This window comes from Lithobates pipiens, unplaced genomic scaffold, assembly GCF_037356315.1.
Source record: "Lithobates pipiens isolate NorthernLeopardFrog02 unplaced genomic scaffold, aLitPip1_a1.2 Scaffold_16, whole genome shotgun sequence".
Classification (NCBI taxonomy): Eukaryota; Metazoa; Chordata; class Amphibia; order Anura; family Ranidae; genus Lithobates; species Lithobates pipiens.
The window spans coordinates 650548649-650568819 of NW_027507748.1; the positions used below are offsets into that span (position 1 = coordinate 650548649).

Sequence of the window (20171 nt, forward strand, 5' to 3'; positions counted from 1 at the left end):
ATGGTGTTCTTAGGGTCTTTTAGTCAGCATTTTTCTTACTCCAAACACAGCGAGTCGAGGTAATGCCAAAGAGCTCAATTTTGGTCTCACCACAGCACTTTCTCCCCATCCTTCTCGGAATCATTTAGATGTTCATTGGCAAACTTCAGACTGGCCTGTACATGTGCCTTCTTGAGAAGGGGGACCTTGTGGGTGCTGCAAGATTTCAATCCATGGCGGCATATTTGTCTCCTTGTGCAGGTCTACAATTTTGTTCCTGACATCCTTTGACAGCTCTTTGGTCTTGCCCATGACGGTGAGGTTTGAATGAAAGAAAGATTCTGTGGACAGGTGTCTTTTATACACATAAAGAGTTGTCGTTAGGAGCACCTTCTTAAATTGACAAAAAACGAATGTGTATACCACATGACCACAAACTGTAGCCAGTCTGTGGGAGACAGAATTCTTGTTGGTTGGTAGGGGATCAAATACTTATTTTACTCACTAAACTGCAACTCAATTTATAACATTTGTATCATGTGTTTTTTCTTGATTTCAGGTTGATATTCTGTCTCTATCATTTAAAATACACCTATGATAACAATTATAGACCCTTCATATCTTTGTAAGTTGTCAAACTTACAAAATCTGCAGGGGATCAAATAATTATTTTCTCCACTGTACAATAAGATACATCAGGATTTTGTTGTGTGTTCCGTGGAGTTCTACTTTAATATTTCTCAGGTAGGGTAGGGATCACTTCACTAGAGTTTCTTGGTCTGACACCTCTTTATGGATTCTCAGGTTTATAAGTTAAGCAGCCCAATGCTGCTGCCAACTGAGTGACAGTGGCTTAGTGTTGACTGCTTGCAGCAGGTACTGGCAGAATCTCCAGGTAAGAAACGTTGCAACACATTTCAAAATAAAAACTATATACAATGGGGAATAATGCCAAACGTACTGAAAATAGGATTTTTTTCGTCATACTTACCTGTAAAATCCTTTTCTTTAAGTACATCATGGGACACAGAGTAGACTAATATTCATTACCTACTGGGTTATACGCCATCTCTAGGTGAATGGACACTGGTAGACAAAGGAAGTGATCCCCTATATAACCCCTCCCATACAGGAAGTACATCAGTTTTGTAGCAAGCATTGAATCCTCAATAAAGAGGGGAGGGATTTCTGTGTTCCATGATGTACTTGAAGAAAAGGATTTTACAGGTAAGTATGATGAAAAAATCCTATTTTCTTTTTCATACATCATGGGACACAGAGTCGGGCTAATATTCATTACCTACTGTCCCAGAGCAATAGCCTTGAAAAGAGGGGGACACCCTGCCAAACAAAAGCCATCAGACCTTATACGGCAGCCCACAGTACACTGCAGCCGAATACTTGGCTGCTCGAACATCCAACTGATAACATTTTGTGAACGTATGCACTGAAGACCAGGTAGAAGCCTTACAAATCTGAGCCCCAGATACCTGATGGCGAAAAGCCCAAGAGGTTCCTACACCACTGGTAGAATGAGCTCTCACCCCAAAGGGAGGAGCTTTATGTTTCAAACCATAAGCCTGAGTGACCAATTGATGGACCCAATTGGCAATGGGAGCTGCCTGCCTAGGTCCTTTTGGTAAAACAAAAAAGGAGTCTGATCCTCGGATCTCTACAGATCTAGACGAATAAACCTTGACTGCCTGGACAATGTCCAAGGAATGCAGTTGTCTATCTTCCGCCGAAGAAGCTGAGAGAAAAAAAGAAGGCAAAATAATGTCCTGATTTAAATGAAAGCCTGACACCACTTTTGGCAAAAAGAATGGAACAGGTCAAAACACGACCTTGACATGGTGAAGGATCAAGTATGGTTCCCTGCACGAAAGGGCCGCCAACTCTGACACCCTTCTAGCTGAGGTGATGACCATCAGGAAGGCTAGCTTTTGTGACAGCAAGTCTAATGGAATTTCCTTGATAGGCTGAAATGGTTGTTTCTGTAACACAGACAGCAACAACTTCAAGTCCCAAGGACACATAGATGACCTAATGGGGGGAAGCAAAATTAGTTGCCCCTTGCATAAAGGTTTTGACCAGCAAATGGGAGGCTAAAGGTCTTTGGAAGAATACTGACAGGGTCGAAATCGGACTTCCGACTGTACTCAAAGCCAATCTGATTTCCACAGCTCACTAGAAAAGAGAGAGAAATCTCCCAATCGCGTATTTCCGAGGATGCAATTTTTTGGCTTCACACCAAGCAATATAAGCCTTTCAGACCTTATGATAGATCTTCCTAGTGACGGCTTTTCTAGCATTCACTAGGGTAGACACCACTGGTCCCGAGATGTCACAGTCCAACACCCTAGCTTCAATAGCCATGCCGTCAAATTTAGAGAATTTAAATTGGGGTCGAATATAGGACCCTGAGACAGTAGATAGAGGCGACATGGAAGCGTCCATGGCCCAACTATTGTCAGTCTCGCAATCTCAAAGAACAAGGAGATTGTGGAACCCCCTCTCTCCGAATCCTCCGCAACAAATGTGGAAGGAGAGAGACCGGGGGAAAGCATAAACCAGGGAGTACTGGTTCCGTGGAACTACTAGAGCGCCTGCTCCGATTGCCAGAGAGTCCCTTGTACGTGACACAAACTGCTGTGGCTTGTTGTTGAACCTGAATGCCAATGGGTTGACCTCTAGCCATCCCCAACGCTGGCAAATTTCCTGGAACACCCCTGTGTGTAGGGACCATTACCCCGGGCAAATTTGCCGGCAGCTGATATAATCTGCCTTCCAGTTCTCTACTTTCGGGATATGGGCTGCCAATAGAATCTGCATATGTTCCTCTGCCCAGGCTAGTATGTGGTTCACCTTCTTCAGAGCAGAACGACTCCTTGTATAGTCTAGGTGGTTTATATAGGCCACTGCAGTGGCATTGTCAGACTGAACCCTGATAGGGCAGTTCTGAAGCTCCACTGTCCAGGACCGTAGGGCCAGACGTACTGCCCATAACTCCAGGGCGTTGATGGGCAGGATCTGTTCTGTCCTTGACCATTTCCCCTGAGCTGTGAGCCCCTCTAGGGTTGCTCCCCAGGCTGAGAGACTGGCATCTGTGGTCAGTAATCTCCAAGTTACGAGGAGGAAGGATCTTCCCTTTTGCAGGTTCTGATCCTGCAACCACCAGTTTAGGCGTAACCGTGCCCGAGGAGATAAGAACAATGGATAATCCAGGGCTTGTCCTCTTCTGTTTCAAGCCAACAGGATGTCTTGTTGTATAGGTCTGGAATGGAACTGGGCATAGGGCACTGCCTCAAAGGAGGACACCATCCTTCCTAGAAGACTCATACAGAGCCGAATGGAGGGTTGTCTGGTCCCCCTTATCTGATGGACCTGATTCTTCAGGGCACAGATTCTTACAGGTGGCAAAAATACCTTTGTTTGGACCATATCTAGGATCAGACCTAAATACTTCAGACTTTGAGCTGGTCTCAAGGCTGACTTTTCGGTATTTTACGAGCCAGCCTAAGCTTTCCAATTACTGCACTGTGCAGGTTATGCCCTGTTCTAGAGCTTGTAGTGAGTGATCTCTGAGCAGGAGGTCATCCAGATACCCAAGCACCAAGATCCCTTGGGCCCTTAAGATACCCAGTACTGGTGCTAGGACTTTGTTAACACCCTGGGAGCTGTGGCCAGTCGAAAGGGTACAGCCACAAACTGAAAATTACGTTCCTCTACTGCAAATCGCAGGAACCTCTGATGAGGCTGAAAGATGGGTACGTGTAAATACGCAACTTTTATATCAATGCAGGCTATAAAGTCTCCCATCTGGAGTGAGGCTACTACTGAGCGGATAGGATCCATCAGAAAGGACTGGATTAGTAGATACTGGTTCCGGGATCTTAGATACAAAATGGGCCTTGTGTCCCTGTTTGGATTTTGAACCATAAACAGGTTTGAGTAAAACCCTGCACCCCTGCACAATCACTCCTTAATGCACTAAATGATGTAGTGCCTGAAACAATAAGCTTATTTTTGGAGGATCCGAGGGAACGCTAGATCTTAGAAACCCCTGAGGGGGAACCCCCCCAATTCCAGCTTGTAAACGCGGGATATAGTTGAGGTGACCCCCTTGTCCTGAACCATTGTTCTGCAAATGTCCACAAAGTGCAGCATGCTTCACCCCCCGCCCAATAGAGCCCCTCAAATGGAGGGCTTGGTGCTGGGTTTAGAAGAGTTTTAGAGCCAGGGCTTTTTCTGCCCCTGGCTCTAGCGACCTGTTGGCGGCTGAACTGCCTTGGCGCTGAGACACCTGAAGAAGCAGTTCCTGAGGTTTTAAACGAGGGACGCCTGCTGCTTTTCTTCACAGGAAGTAGAGAACTCTTCCCTCTGGAAATCTTTTGAATATATTTGTCCAAATGATCACCAAAAAAACATTCCCCAAGAAAGGGGAAACCTGACAATAGCTTTTCACAAGGAAGCTCGGCTGACCAGTTCTTAAGCCACAAAAGTCTGCGCATATGTACAGATAAGAGAGCCAAACAAGAAACCTGCTGTATTGAATCCTTTAAGGCATCAACAGCAAAGCATAGCGCTCAAGGAATATCTGTCTTATTTTCAGCCAGATCATCATCCTGGTTAGACCTGTCAGACCGTCTGACCTCATCCTTTATGGACTGGCAGATACCAATTGCTGCAACAGCTGGCTGAATAGCTGAACTGGCCAAAGAAAAGGAAGCCTTTAATAACGACTCCAATTTCTTGTCAACTGGGTCTTTCAAGTCCTTTGCGTTATACACCGGACAAGTTAAGTTCTTGTTTAAGAAAGAGACTGCTGAATCTATGGCTGGCATGCTCCACTTCTTAACAAACTTTTCATCCATGGGCTATAAAAGGGAAAACCTCTTTGGGAACATCTTGACGGGATTTTTGTTCCTCCTATCAGCATAAACCACCCACAGTGTAAGGGGAAAGCCTGTGTCGCCTGAAGAGGCCTCAGGGACCCCAAAGAGGACCAGGTGGGCTCAGTAACCTCAGCAAGAGGCAACTTAAAGGCAGAACGAACAATCTGTCTGGACCAAAAGCGTAAACTGGATATCTTCTTGTCCAGATTGCTCAGAAGCAGACTCATCCGCCGGGCCCTCCACAGAATCCTGAGTTTTAGCTCTTCCGCATCTTCAACCCATTCCTGCTCCAAACTAGGAGGCTCCAGGGAGGGGGATCTGTCACGCTTCTTGAAACCCTGCAAGATAGAGACAATCCTGTGCGCTAACCCAGGTAGGGTCGAGGACAGTTCATTCTTGTTGATAAAGGGTGAAGCAGCAGCATTTACTGTAGGCACAATACCAGATAGTTGTAGTGGCTCAGATTGCCTGGAAATCTCTGGTCTTTCAGGGAATACAACATTAGGGGTATGACTAGGTTCATCATGAACTACTGACGACATAGGAGCGTCCTTCCCTGTAGTTAGTCCCGCTTTTCTTTTTTGAAGACATTTACAAGCCACAAAAAGAGGGCACCTGAATGTAGTATTATCTCAGAAGGGAGACCCTTTAATAGGGCTCACCAAGCCCCTATGCAACAATCCTGCTAAGCACCTTTAGCCTGCCAAGCAACACCTGGTGACCCGGGTAAGGAGAAATGAACTGCTGCAAATGCCTGGTTCAGAGCCAGCTGCCTTCTAGAAGCACTGCATGCTTGGCATACACAGCTTAAAAGGGGTTGTAAAGATTCACTTTTTTTTTTTTAAATAACAAACATGTCATACTTACCTCCACTGTGCAGCTCGTTTTGCACACAGTGGCCACAATCCACATCTTCTGGGGTCTCTCGGCGGCTGTCTCGGCTCCTCCCCGTATCAGCTAACCCCCTCTGGGAAGCGCTCTCCCAAGGGGGTTATCTTGCGGGCGTGCTCCTGTGTTCTGTATCCGACGTCCATTAGCCGCCGACTACAGGACTCGGCCCCGCCCCCTGGCCCTCGTGTCACTGGAGTTGATTGACAGTAGCTCGAGCCAATGGCTGCGCTGCTAGCAATCTATCCAATGATAAGCCAAGAACAGTCGAGAAGACCGGCCTGCATCAAGTACTTACTGGACGCAGGACTTTTGAGGGCTCAGGTAACTAAACAGGGGGGGGGGGGCTGGGGGGCCTGCAATCGCCGAATGTTTTTTCACCATAACGCATAGGAGGCATTAAGGTGAAAAAACATGAACCTTTACAGCCTCTTTGAATAAGTGGGCTGTGCGCTGGAACATTCTGTGCACGCACGCGGTGCTGGCGAACGGACGCGACTGTACTCACGTATGAAGTGAATCTACGCGCGCCAAGATAAAGGCTACAGCGCATATGTGGCTCTGCCGTGTGTGCCATGGCTACAAAACAAAAACAACCAAACTTCTGAACAGAGCAGCACTTTTGCGAATGCATGTGCGCCATGGCAAACCAGGAGACAAAATGGCGCACCGTCGTGTGCCATCATACAGGTAAGAAACAGCCAGATACAAGCAAAAAAAAAAAAAAAAAAAAAAAAAAAAAGGTACACCTTGCAAACACCCACAGCTAGCCCAAAACTCCCCCATATGGTCACAGCACACAGGTGTCCAGCCTCTAGCTAGCTTGACTGATTGTTACAATCACTGGGACACCCCACAATAGTAAATAAAGGGGTTTCACTTACCCGTCCAGGCACGGGGCAGCTTAGAAACTAAAAGCCCAATCTTTACCCATCATGACGGGTTCCTGTCACTTGAGGTCCTTCAAGGACTGGGTACCCTTTTCATGTTTAGGGTGCACTTCATTGGACCTGTACAGCACCCTGCAGGAATGCCTTAGCATTGTGGTGTCCAGGATTCCACTTTGCAGGGTCCAGCGCCTGGAGGTCGAATTACAGGCAAAACCTTGCAGGATCTTGAGTCTTCTTTGCGAGGCTTGGACACCATTTATCTAAGCATATAGAGCAGAGGTCTCAAACTGGTTGTCCTCCAGCTGTTGAGAAACTACAACTCTCATGAGGCTTTGCAAGGCGGACAGTTACAAGCATGACTCCCTCAGGCAGAGGAATGATGGGACATGTAGTTCCGCAACAGCTAGAGGGCCACCAGTTTGAGACCCCTGATATAGAGCCTGTGTCAAATGGATCCGATCAGTCAATACCTGGATTCATTTAATAACCATTTGTGGGACTAGAGACCTGCAGCTCAGAGAGCTCAAACAAATGTGCCCATCCACCTTGCAGACAGTGGTAAAAAACTGATGTACTTCCTGTATGGGAGGGGTTTTATAGGTGATCACTTCCTAAGACTTTGTCTACCAGTGTCCATTCACCTAGAGATGGTGTATAACCCATTAGGTAATGAATATTAGCCTAACTCTGTGTCCCATGATGCATGAAAAAGAAAAAAAGATTGCTGGTTTAGGCCAGGTTCACATTGCTCCGACATGAATGTCCCACGACTTTCGATCCGACTTTTCCCTGTAAAATCGGTTAGACATCGGTCAGACTTTAATGAACAGAATCTGACTTGAGAGTAGTGCAACTTGGGTCTGGTATAGATTTTTTTTTTTTTTTCCAATACATTTTGCAGTGCTAACATTGCCTCTGAGCAGAAGTCATATGTCACAGGACGGATCAGTTAAGATGCTGATCCGACTTGGATATGACTTCAATGATAATCAATGGGCTGAAATTGGACCAAAGTAGTGCAGGAATCTTTTGCAAAGTCAGACCGACACAAGTCAGACCAGTTAACGGCTCTCATAGGGAATCATTGATTTATACATGTAATGCAACATGTGCTCTCAAAGTCGGAGCGCATGTCGCACCAGTATGAACCGCGCCTCATATAAAAACTTTAAGAGTTTAATTTTCTAAATAGTGTTGCAATGTATTAGCTACTCCAGAAAATACATACTACTGTTATAGGGCTAATAATGACCATACACATAACAATAAACAATTGATTGTAATTTGGTCATTTGTAAACAATCTTTGCAGATAAATGTTCTACTAAAACTTCTTCCAATAAGACTGGCAAAATGTATTTACTAAATTGCACATTTAAGTGGAATTTCTAAAATAATTCATGATAACAGTTCTAAATAAAATGTCACAAATTGTGAAAATTTTGCATACTGTATCTGTATGGAGTAATCTCTTCCATAAAACTTGTTCTGGAGTTTTCCATTTTGTACTGGTGTCTCTTACCTTGGATGGATCTTTTTAAAGATATTACTAGAGAATCAAACAACTTCTGAATGAGATCATCTATGACTGCCTTTACTGGATTGCAGTTAATAGTCATGCAGTCTATCTTCATAGTGCTGGAAAATAAATTAGCAAAAAAACGTATAATGCTGGTATTTCATGTTAGTAGATCAATCGAGCAACATTAAAGTAATTGTAAACCTATGTTATTAAAAAAAAAAAAAAAAAAAGAAGAACAAACATAGCATACTCACCTCCACTGTACAGTTCATTTTCCACAGTGTGGCCCTGATCATCATCTTCTGGTGTTCCCCGGCGGCATTCATGGCTCCTCCTCGCATCGGTAAACCCCTTGGAAGAAGAGCTCTCCCTGGGGGTTACCTTGCAGGAATGCTCACGAGTCCAGCATTTGCATCCATAGACACAGAATGCCTGACTGGGCCCCACCCCCCGGCACCCGCATCACTGGATTTGATTGACAGCAGTGGGACCCAATGGCTGTGCTGCTATCAATCTATCTAATCAAGAGCCGTGAACCTTGGGCAGAAAGGAAGAGTGCGTCTCTGCCGAGGGAACGAAGGGCTCAGGTGAGTAAAACGGGGGGGGGGGGGGGGGGGGCTGGGTGTCCAGTCAGTGTCAGAAGTTTTTTCACCTTAATGCATAGGACGCATTAAGGTGAAAAAACACGAGGGTTTAAAAGATTAACTAGTGATGCTAAAGAGTAAAATCTGAAAAGCAATGCATACAATGCACAGCTTTCGTGACAAGTGTTACCTACAGAACTCTGAGCTGGACACATCAAAAGGAATCCGGGCCTTAAGCTGGCCATACATAGATTGAAAATTGGTCAATTCCGCAAGGACCAGCCAAATTTTGATCCCTGTATGGGCACTGAGGTTGAACAGAAGTCATCTATTGATTGACTTCTGTTTAACCATCCTGTTGAAAAATTTCTGCACGATTATATATGGGAAAAAAATTACTCCAGGGCTGTGTTAATTTCATCAACAAAAACGTTTTTCATCATAATTTTCGTCAGCGACATTTTTACAGTTACAAAAACTAAAAAAAGACAGGTACACCACATTTTCGTCCTCTGATGAAAACTATGACGAAAATTCATTTCCGTTTTCATTAATGAATGAAAACTAAATGAAAATGTGAAGGAGGGACGTTTACTCCCAGAACTTCCGGGTTTCCACGGAGCTCCTGCTTCCTCTGGATGGAGCCCGGCATTTGTAGATAGTCTAACTTTTCTGCAGACAGCCTCCTATCAATGTATGTTATCTGCAGCATTAAGGGGGATGTTCTATTAGGATGGCGAGGGCTGGGCTGTGTAGTTAATCCTCTCACACACTGCCACACTCCCCACTTCATACTGATATATAGAGACCCCAGGGCTGGCCCTACCCGGTGGGTCCATGGGTCCCAGGTGTGTGTGTGCAGTCACTGTTGTGGTGTCTCGGGAGGGCGGGACACCATCCCAAGCGCAGCGGTGGGTCCTGGAGGCCGGGCTCTTAAGCTGGAACGTGCCAGCGCCACGCTAGCTCTGAGTGAGACTCCTCATTCTCTCTACTGATGCAGCTGCCTCTTGACCTGTCACAAGCATGCCCCTCAGGGAGCAACAGTCTGAGCAAGCAACTCTCCAGGAGGCTGAACCCCACTGGATACTCCTCCACTCGCCTTTCCGGTGTGCTGATGATGGCGGGGGGTTATCCTGAGGGGTTTTACACTGATTGGGGGGGGGATTTATCCTGAGGTGGGGTCTGTACTGATGGGCAGGGGAGATATACCCTGGAGGGGGGTCTGTACTGATGGAGGGTGGAGATTCATTCTGTACTAATTGGGGGGGGTATCCTGAGCGGTGGAGGTGATCTATCCTGGGGGGGGTTTATCTTGAGAGGGTCTGTACTAATGGAGGATGTGGTGGTTTGTCCTGGGGGGGATCTGTACTAATAGAGGAGGGGGTGGTTTGTCCAGAGGACAATGTATTGATGGATGGGGGGTGATTTATCCTGAGGGGGGTCTGTACTAATGGGGGGTTATCCTGAGGTGGGTCTGTGCAAGTAGAGGGGGGGTTTATACTGGTGGAGGGGGGTCTATATTTAGTAGAGGGGGGGTTTATACTGGTGGAGGGGGGTCTATATTTAGTGGAGGGGGGGTCTGTAGTGAGTGAGGGGCGACTATAGTTGGTGAAGGGGGGAGGGTGACACCATGTTTTACCACTCCAGGTGACAACAACCCTAGTGACACCACTGTGTGTGTGTAAGAAGAAAAGTATCGCTAATTGCCACCCAGTAATGCCATTAGCGCTCAGCCTCAGTTTTGAGGCTGCGGGCTGGGTGGGTACAAGAGGCAGCTAGCATTAAAATATACCACTGGCATGGTACAGTCTCTGCCTCCAGACCAGCATACAGTGTCTGTGTCACCTCCTACTCCTGTGTACATTGCTGCTGGGGAGCAGAACGAGCGGCGTTGGTTTGGAGCGGCGTAGGGTGGGCATGGCTTGTGCGGCAGAGCCAGAGCGTTGCATGGGTTAGGGAGTGGAGAAGAGCGGGTTTCTGGCTGGAAGGCCAGGAGCACATCACTTGACAGCAAAGCACAGCACAAGTACCCGCTCATCACCGACACCATCAGTGCTGCAAGATGGAAGAAGAGGCTCAGGTATCACTTTGCCAGCTGGTGAGTTCTATGTTCATAGTAAATCTAGGTAATGCGAGTGGCAGGCTGGCTTAATTGGTTGCTCTATGTATGTTTACTAAGCTCAGGGCAAGCCCCTCCTACTTGACAACCGTGCTATAGCTGATTGACGGCTACAGCGCGGCCGGCTAGGTCTGGGAAGCCTCCCAGTCTCGCACTTCTCTGATGTGGCCATGATGCACTGGGTCCGCAGGACCCAGCGCATCACAGATCAGGGTAAAGGGCCAATGACAACATTTTTATTCTTGGACCCAGGCAGCACAATGTCTTGGGCAAGCCCTGAGAGGCCCCCTGAAGGAGACCTGCTCTCTGTCAATAGGCTTCACAGCTTGTCCACTACAGGAAAGCAGCACATTGTCTGATTTGTGTTTTTGCACCCATGCTTAACAAATCAATTTAGGCCTGAATAGTACATAAACACCCCACAAACATTATATATTTTCTTAAAGCAGACAAGTTCATGTAAATATATATTGCCTGGTGGTATCATCACGCAAAGAGTTTTTATTTATTATTTTAACATTATGCTTCTGTCAAAAAAGCAATGTTCTTGCAACAAAACTTGGTTTACCTTAAAGACCTTATATAACGACTAAATCTGTGTCACATTCAAACCTTAATACCATAAATATCAACTTATTCGATTTTTCACTACAGGAATATATAAGAAGTTTGGAAATTTTAGAGAAATGCTTAAATAATGCATTACAATGTAACTAAATCCATTAGATTTTAGTCAACGAAAAGGATTTTAGCCGACTAAAATGTACTGGAGATTTAGTCTACTAAATACGACTAAAACTAAAACACTTGCAGAAGACTAAAATGGGACTAAAACTAAATCGAAATTTGCTGCCAAAATTAATATTGCACCAGGGTATTTGAGGGCAAATCTCCATTGCACTCATTCTGTTACCCATCAAGCACAAGAATAGTGAAACAATGCGATCTCAGTGATTTTTATCTGTCTGGAATCTAAACTTCATATCTACACGTTTAGAAAACGCAAATGTTTTCTGAAGGGTGTCCATGCCGAGTGAGCAGTGCAGCCGCTTGGTACAAGACATGGAAGCTAGAGATGTATTAGGGGTGTCTGGCACAGTGATTTCCAGAGTCCATGGGGATCCCACGGGTATGGAACATATATGCTTTCATTGGTACGGCAACCATGTAAAAATTGCCACACCTAAACTTCAGCTTTAAGTTGACAATACATGGATCCCTGCTGAAGCCGCTGCAATTCATTCCATGGATTACCCTGTCGGCTCAACAAAAGTAAATGTGTGATATTTCAGCAAGCCATTTTGCAAACTCTTGCCACAACAATGCAAGTGAACAATTGTATAAAATGTCTTTGTATGCTGTAGCATTAAGAATACCCTTCACTGGACACACCTGACCTCAAGCCCATATACTTTTGGCTATATTGTGTAGCACAAAAGTTGATGACTGAAATCTATATTTAATCTATCCTTTCTATCTATTGTCCCTCAAAATTTCCACTCGCCTGCTCGCATTTGGCAAGCGTAAATAAGCTGAGTGAGAGTGGCGAGGGAGAGTGGCAAGGGGCCGCTGAGAGCAGATGAGCGCTCAGCTCTCCAGCTGCCTGAATGGCAGGAGTTATGCTGCCGTCACTCCTGTCATTACAAACAGCACACAGTGCAGGCTGCGATGGTTGCTGGAGGGAGGATTTTGCTCCCCCTCCCTCCAGTTTTGGGACTGCATCTCCTCTGCCTACTTCCTAGCTCTGGCGCTGGTCACTTGCTGTGTGGGTGGGATGGGGAGGCAGCCAGGTTTTGAGATCCAGCCCGCTTGCTTGCCCACCCACCTGCCTGAACAGCCCGCCTGCATACTCGCTCGGCTGCCTGCCTAAACCGCCCATCCATCCGGCCACCTGCCAAGCCTGCAATCCTGGAAAGGGAGATGTGAGCTTACCAGGAGCGAGTGTGAGCTGAGATAAGCTCAGCTGTCTGTACTTGATTTCATTGCTCCTGCTCCCTGTCCAGAACCATAGCACTTGACTAGAGTAATGGGACTGGAGCAGGTTGACCAATGCAAGCGGGGGATGGGGGGGAGGCAGTGAAAGTCAGCCCCATCCCCCCATGCATTGGTCTTAACCGCAGTGAATGTTAACCACCCTGGGCGTTATTAATGCATCCACGGACATCAATACTGGGGGTTATTATTGCGTCCTCTGATACCTGTGTTGGGGGTTATAAATGCATCCACTGACATCAGCGGTGGGGGTTATTAATGCATCCTCTGATACCTGTGTTGGGTTATTAATGCAGCCTCTGATACCTGTGTTGGGTTATTAATGCATCCTCTGATACCTGTGTTGGGTTATTAATGCAGCCTCTGATACCTGTGTTGGTTATTAATGCATCCTCTGATACCTGTGTTGGGTTATTAATGTATCCTCTGATAACTGTGTTGGGTTATTAATGTATCCTCTGATACCTGTGTTGGTTATTAATGCATCCTCTGATACCTGTGTTGGGTTATTAATGTATCCTCTGATAACTGTGTTGGGTTATTAATGTATCCTCTGATAACTGTGTTGGGTTATTAATGTGTCCACTGACATCAATGCTGGGGGTTAACAGATCCACTGGCACCAATGCTGGGAGGTGTTATGTTTAGGGGTGGAATTAGGGGCGGGGGCAGGGTAGGGGTTGGCTGGGGCGACTGGTGGCGAGTAACTCTTAAAGCCTGGCTAGTTCAGGACTTGAAATTTTGAGCCCTGTATCTTCATTTGTCTGAAAATATGCTTGAAACTCAAAATGAGCTGGTAGTATTTGTGACACAGTTCAGACAGGTAAAAAGGAAACTATAGTCTTTCTTAGTGTTTTATTTTTAGATATTCATTGGTAGAGCAGTATCAGAAAAAGAGATGCACAGGAATAAAATACCTAGGTAGTCGTTCAGCTTCTTTTCCTCGCACTTTAAGGGCTTTAAAGTTTTTCTCCCAGTCATGAATGTCGCGTAAATGTTTTTCAATCAGGGCATCCACATCTACTCGACCAATTACTATCCATTCCTGCAAACAAATGCAAACAGGTTAAAAGTCAATTTGCAATTGCAGCCTTGTGCTGTGCGCTTTACCTTAAAACATATCTGCAACCTCCAGATGTGCGCACACACACGCTAGAAATTCCCTAAGTACATACATTTAAGTAAATTATTAAAGTATAGTTCTACTTTTGCAGTCAAGTTGGGATAACAACTACTCATTTACACTTGTGAGCAGGAGGGAGTAAAACCAGGTGGTTAATTAGTGGTTTTATCTCCCCCTTAACCTAATATGGCAGTCTGGAGGGGGATGGACACACATGCCTTGGCTGTGCTCCTTTCCTTTCCTGTTTGAATGGACACAGGGAGCTGTGACTCGGCTCGTGACACCATAGCAAGCTGCTTGCTGTGGGGGCACTGAATAGTAGAAAGGGACCAGGATCACAGAAGAGGAGGATCGGGGCTGCTCTGTGCAAATCCACTGCAACAGAGCTGGTAAGTATAACATGTCTGTTATTATTATAGGAAAAAAAAACGAGACTATACAATCACGTTAATTCTTCCGGTCTAGAAGGAGGTTAGGAATTGTGTTTGCCACAGTTAACCCTGTCTGTGCTGTGCTGGCTGATTTCATTATCATTTGTCAATTACATGATTACATGTGTAGAGCTGTCTGTTCAAACCAAGATTTAACGATTTCCAGGCTTGCCAGGTTCACTGTATGTTAATAGTAATGTGTAAAAAAGAAGCTGTAGTGGTATGGAGTAGGAAGAAGTGAAAAAATAAAAATAAAAAAATAAAAAGGAAAATAGATGAAGATGTGCTTTATCTTTTCCACCAACTCCATCCAGCTGTTTTGGTGATATACCTTTATACTCTATAGTTTATTTTCTTTATGTCTTCCATTCTCTGACTTGGTGCTTTCCAAATCTCTATTATAGTAGACAGCCGAGGGAGATGAGGATCCACTCACAAAGGACAAACCTTAAGAGGTCTCCAAAGACAGAAAAAACTCTAAATCTGACCAGAGATAGTCAGTTTTGGCAGAATGAAAAAAGAAATAATAGATTTCGCCATCTACTTAAACAAGGCAGATGGAGGACTCCTGCCCACCGGACACTGTATTTTGACATCAGAACCCATCATTGTCAGAATAAACTGATCAGTGGCGTCAACCACTGATCGACAAAAGGTTTCCAACATGTCCCTTCAACAGGAGTCAGTCGAACAGGCATGCAGCAAGCAGCCCCTGAGGCATTAACCTTGTGCCCAAAATCACCTTCAACCTACCAGAAACAATGTGCAATTCAGACGGGTTCAGATGAGGTACTCCAAAAGCCAGGCAAGGGATGACATGCCAGATAGCAGTCTTGATTGAAAAAAAAATAATATTGAAAAAAAAGGTGCTAGCAAATATAGGTTAGTCTTTAACATGGCAGAGAAAAAGAAAAGGCATCGATCCTTCCAAGGGGCTAGCAAAATACTGAGGCATACTGAGGCAGAGTGGGGGGCTAATGTAAAAAAATGTTTTGGCGAACATACACGCAAAGTGATGTGGTGATCTTTTAAAGAACAACTTCACTAAAAGAAGTCAATGGCTGTTCCTTACTTGATATTATTTTCTATCTCACAAGAAAGGTCAGGGGCCTCTGCTACAAACCTATTACTATTTGTTCCTAACAAAAGACACTGCAGGTCATGGACCAGAGCTACAAAAGGAAGAGTACCCATTACCATTTGCTCTCAGCAAAAGTCACCGCAGTAGAGTGCAGCTCAGCCTTAAATACTAGACAAACCCTATTGAAATGCAGAGCGCACCTTAAATCGATCCATGACTGCAGATAACCTTCGGAACAAATCCTCTGCTTTACTGAACACGGTGATGAGGCCATTAGCATTCCTGTCAGGCATTGCAGTAAAAATTGGCTCTTCGCCGGTCTCACTCAGGCCCCGGAACTGGTTCGGAATAGAAATGAACCTTTTCATATCTCGGTAATATTTGGCACGGATTTCTTCATAGGGAGGTTTAAACTGTAATCTTCCTTGCCTGCAATAGATCAGCCATCAGTACCATAAGCTGATGTTTGTGCTATTCTGCATCTATTTCAAGACAGAAAATGTTTCTTACTTAAAGGTCAGATCAATGGTAATTTCTGGGAGATTTTCGTTAAGTGCCTCCAGGCCCATTTGATACTGATGCTCGAGAGCCTTGTAAAGCTGATGATCCCAGTGTTGGCGCCAGGCCTTCATGTCGCTTGACCGCATCCCCTGAAACCCAAAATAGCAAAATGAAGAGAAAAATACAATCAAAAACAGCTTGCATGAGAATAGTGAGACAATGTTTACATACATACATACATACATACATATACACACACATAATATATATATATATATATATATATATATATATATATATATATATATATATATATATATATATATATTACTCCAATCTATCGGACATATGAGTTAAAGCTGCATTCCAAGCACAGATTAATGTAGCTCTGTAACCATTTTAACCCCTTCATGTCTAAGCCTTTTTCTGACAATTGTTGCTTACAGATTAAAATCTGTATTTTTTGCTAGAAACCCTAGAGAATACAATGGCGATCGTTGCAATATTTTATGTCACACTATATTTGCGCAGCGATCTTTCAAATGCAATTTTTTTTTGGAAGAAATACACTTTCATTAATAAAAAATAAAAATAAAACAGTAAAGTTAGCCCAATTTTTTTGTATAACCTGAAAGATGATGTTAAGCCAAGTAAATACATACCTAACATGCCATGCTTTAAAGTTGCGCACATGCGTGGAATGGCGGCACACTACGGTACTTAAAAATCTCCATAGGTGAAACTTTAAAAATTTCTACAGGTTACATGTTTAGAATTACAGACAGTCTTGTGCGAGAATGAATGATTGTGGCACTATCTCACATGTAGTTTGAACACTATTTATGTTTACATTTGCAGGAGCGACGTACGCATGTGGTCGCTTCTGCGCACGGGCATGGAGGGGTGGGGCACTTAATTTTTTTTTTTTTTTACACTGTCCGTTTAAAAATCACTTTTGGATTACTTTTATTGCTGTCACAAGGAATGCAAACATCCCTTGTGACAGTAATAGGCAGTGACAGGTACTCTTTATGGAGATGTCTCGGGGCCAAAAGACCCCAAATCCCTCATTTGCACTTAAAAACATTCAAAATGCCAGGTTTGGCCATTTTGGATGCTGTCATATTTTTAAAGAGGAAGTAAACCCTGTTTTTTTTTTTTTACTATTTTTTTTTTAAATATTATAGTTTTACTATATGTGTACATGCCTTGCACCTTTAAACATGATTAAAATCCTCTTTGCAAATACCTTTTTTGACTTTAAAAAAATATCTCTTCTTCCGGGAATCGGCAGCTCCATCTTTACTGTTGATCTATGTCTCTTGTGTGGACGTCAGTTCCACCCTTCCTTTGCCCCCCTGGCCCCCTGCCTAAATCTCTAAAATCAAGCTTCATTTCCATAGAAAAAACATTGCTTTACTTCCATTCAGAAATAAACTTTTGTATGGTTCTTAGAATTAGAATAGCTGCAGCTGCCTGCTCTGTGATGCCCTGGTTTACCCCCGCCGTGTGACGTCTCATACGGTCACAAGGGAAGAACCAGGAAGCTGAAGAGAAGGGCACATATCATGATGCTTCCCTGCTGTGCCATTTACAGGGGGAAAAAATGACACAACATGCTGAGAATACAGAAACGGCACACATAGCATGCCGTGAAAGAACAGATGGACTGGGCATGCACCGGTGACATCACTAGAGTTTTGCAGGACAGATTCTGAAGAAACAGGACCAGTAAGTAAAATTTCATTGGCAGCGATTAGCCATTATTTCTTTATTTTTGCCGTGGATTTCCCCTTAAAATCTATACCAGACCCAAAGGGAATGACAGTTACTCACTCATGCAACACTGTACCCAAACAAAATCTCATTTCATTTTTTTCACACAAATAGAGCTTTTTTTAGGTGGTATTTAACCGTTGAAGGACCGCCTCCTGCACATTTACGTTGGCAGAATGGCACAGCTGGGCACAGGTACATTGCTCTTTAAGTTTAAGTCTTTAAGTCTTTACCCAGCCGTGGGTTGCTAGCTCGCGACCCAGTCCTAAGCTCTGTGACCGTGGCCCCGATCGCCGCTGGTGTCCCGCGATCAGGTCACAGAGTTGAAGAACGAGAAGAGGTCTGTGTAAACAAACCTCTCCCAGGTGCTTCCTAGTGTGGCTGTCATTGCTCGTCTGTTCCCTGTTATAGGGAAAGACGATCAGTGACATCACATGTCAAGCCACACCCCCAACAGTAAAAAAAAAAAAAAAACACACACACGTCACACTTAACCCCTCCCCGCCCCCCTAGTGGTTAACTCCTTCACTGCCAGTGTCATTTACACAGGAATCAGTGCATTTAAATAGCACTGATTGCTGTATAAATGACAATGGTCCCAAAAATGTGTCAAAAATGTCCGATGTGTCCACCGCAATGTCGCAGTCACAATAAAAACTCACTGATCGCCGCCATTACTAGTAAAAAAAAAAAAATTTATAAAAATGCTATAAAACTATCCCCTATTTTACCAAAAAAATGTAGAAGAATATGTATCGGCCTAAACTGAGGGAAAAAAAAATGTTTTTTTACATATTTTTGGGGGATATTTATTATAGCAAAAAGTAAAAAATATTGCATTTTTTTCAAAATTGGCGCTCTATTTTTGTTTATAGCGCAAAAAATAAAAACCGCAGAGGTGATCAAATACCACCAAAAGAAAGCTCTTTGTGGGGAAAAAAAAAAAGGACGCGTATTTTGTTTGGGAGCCACGTCGCACGACAGCGCAATTGTCAGTTAAAGCGATGCAGTGCCGAATCACAAAAAGGGGCTTGGTCCTTTGGCTGAAAATTGGTCCAGGGCTTAACCACTTACAGATCGGACCATTTTGCTGGTCAAAGACCAGACCACTTTTTGCGTTTCGGCACTGCGTCGCTTTAACTGACAATTGCGCGGTCGTGCGACGTGGCTCCCAAACAAAATTGACGTCCTTTTTTCCCCACAAATAGAGCTTTCTTTTGGTGGTATTTGATCACCCCTGCGGTTTTTATTTTTTGCGCTATAAACAAAAATAGAGCGACAATTTTGAAAAAAACGCATTATTTTTTACTTTTTGTCATAATAAATATCCCCCAAAAATATATAAAAAAACATTTTTTCCCTCAGTTTAGGCCGATACGTATTCTTCTACATATTTTTGGTAAAAAAAAAAAATCGCAATAAGCGATTAATGATTGGTTTGCGCAAAATTTATAGCGTTTGCAAAATACGGATAGTTTTATGGCATTTTTATTAATAATTTTTTATTATTTTTTTTACTAGTAATGGCGGCAATCAGCGATTTTTATTGTGACTGCGACATTGCGGTGGACACATCGGACATTTTTGACACATTTTTGGGACCATTGTCAGTTATACAGCAACTACTACTATATAAATGCAGTGATTCCTGTGTAAATGACACTGGCAGTGAAGGGGTTAACCAGTGGGTGGCAGTGTAGGGGTTAAGTGTTCCTAGGGGTGTGTTACTAACTGTTGGGGGCTGGGCTTTAATTTAGTGAACACTGATCTCTGCTCCAATCACATGGAGCAGAGATCAGCGTCACTAGTTGCTAGGCAGAACGGGGAAATGCTGTTTACAACGGCATTTCCTCATTCAGCCGTGCCGTGAGACGATCGCGGGTATGCCTGCAGCGATCGAGTCCGTGGGACCCGCGACCGGACTCACGGGGGTCCCGGCCGGCGGCGCGCTCGCAATGGCAGGGCGGCATTGACGATTGGACGTGCCTGCCCGTGCCATTCTGCCGACATACATTGGTGTGCGCCGGTCGGGAACTGGTTAAGTGGTTAATCACCACTGGATTTTTTCTTTTTTGCAATATAAGTAAAAAAGAGCGAACATTTTTAGTTTCTATTCTAAAATATTGCAAAGTAATTTTTGTTCATACATTTGGGCAAAAATGTATACTGCTACATATCTTTGGTAAAGATAACCCAAATTAGTGGATATTATTTGTGAAAGTTGTAGAGCAGGGGTGCCCAACCAGTGACCCGGGGGCCACATGTGGCCGGCGGAGCCCTCTTATGTGGCCCGCGACCAGATTGTGGGTTGCCAACCCGCCATCCCAGAGCATCAGTGTTGTGAATAAAACCACTGGTAGAGCTTATGTTAAAAAAAATGCCACTGGTAGA

General features: G+C 44.3%; 1 protein-coding gene across 3 annotated transcripts in view; it reads right to left on the reverse strand.

The window, feature by feature from the left end:
* The window catches only part of DYNC2H1 (dynein cytoplasmic 2 heavy chain 1), a 694454-nt gene that overhangs the window by 597212 nt on the left and 77071 nt on the right, over positions 1-20171 (reverse strand). For all 3 annotated transcript variants that reach the window (XM_077484358.1, XM_077484357.1, XM_077484356.1), the window contains exons 16-19: positions 16014-16153; positions 15704-15932; positions 13786-13913; positions 8174-8289 (exon numbers count right to left, since the gene is read on the reverse strand). In XM_077484358.1, coding sequence (XP_077340484.1) covers positions 8174-8289; positions 13786-13913; positions 15704-15932; positions 16014-16153 — 613 coding nt within the window. The remainder of the gene's footprint in view (positions 1-8173; positions 8290-13785; positions 13914-15703; positions 15933-16013; positions 16154-20171) is intronic.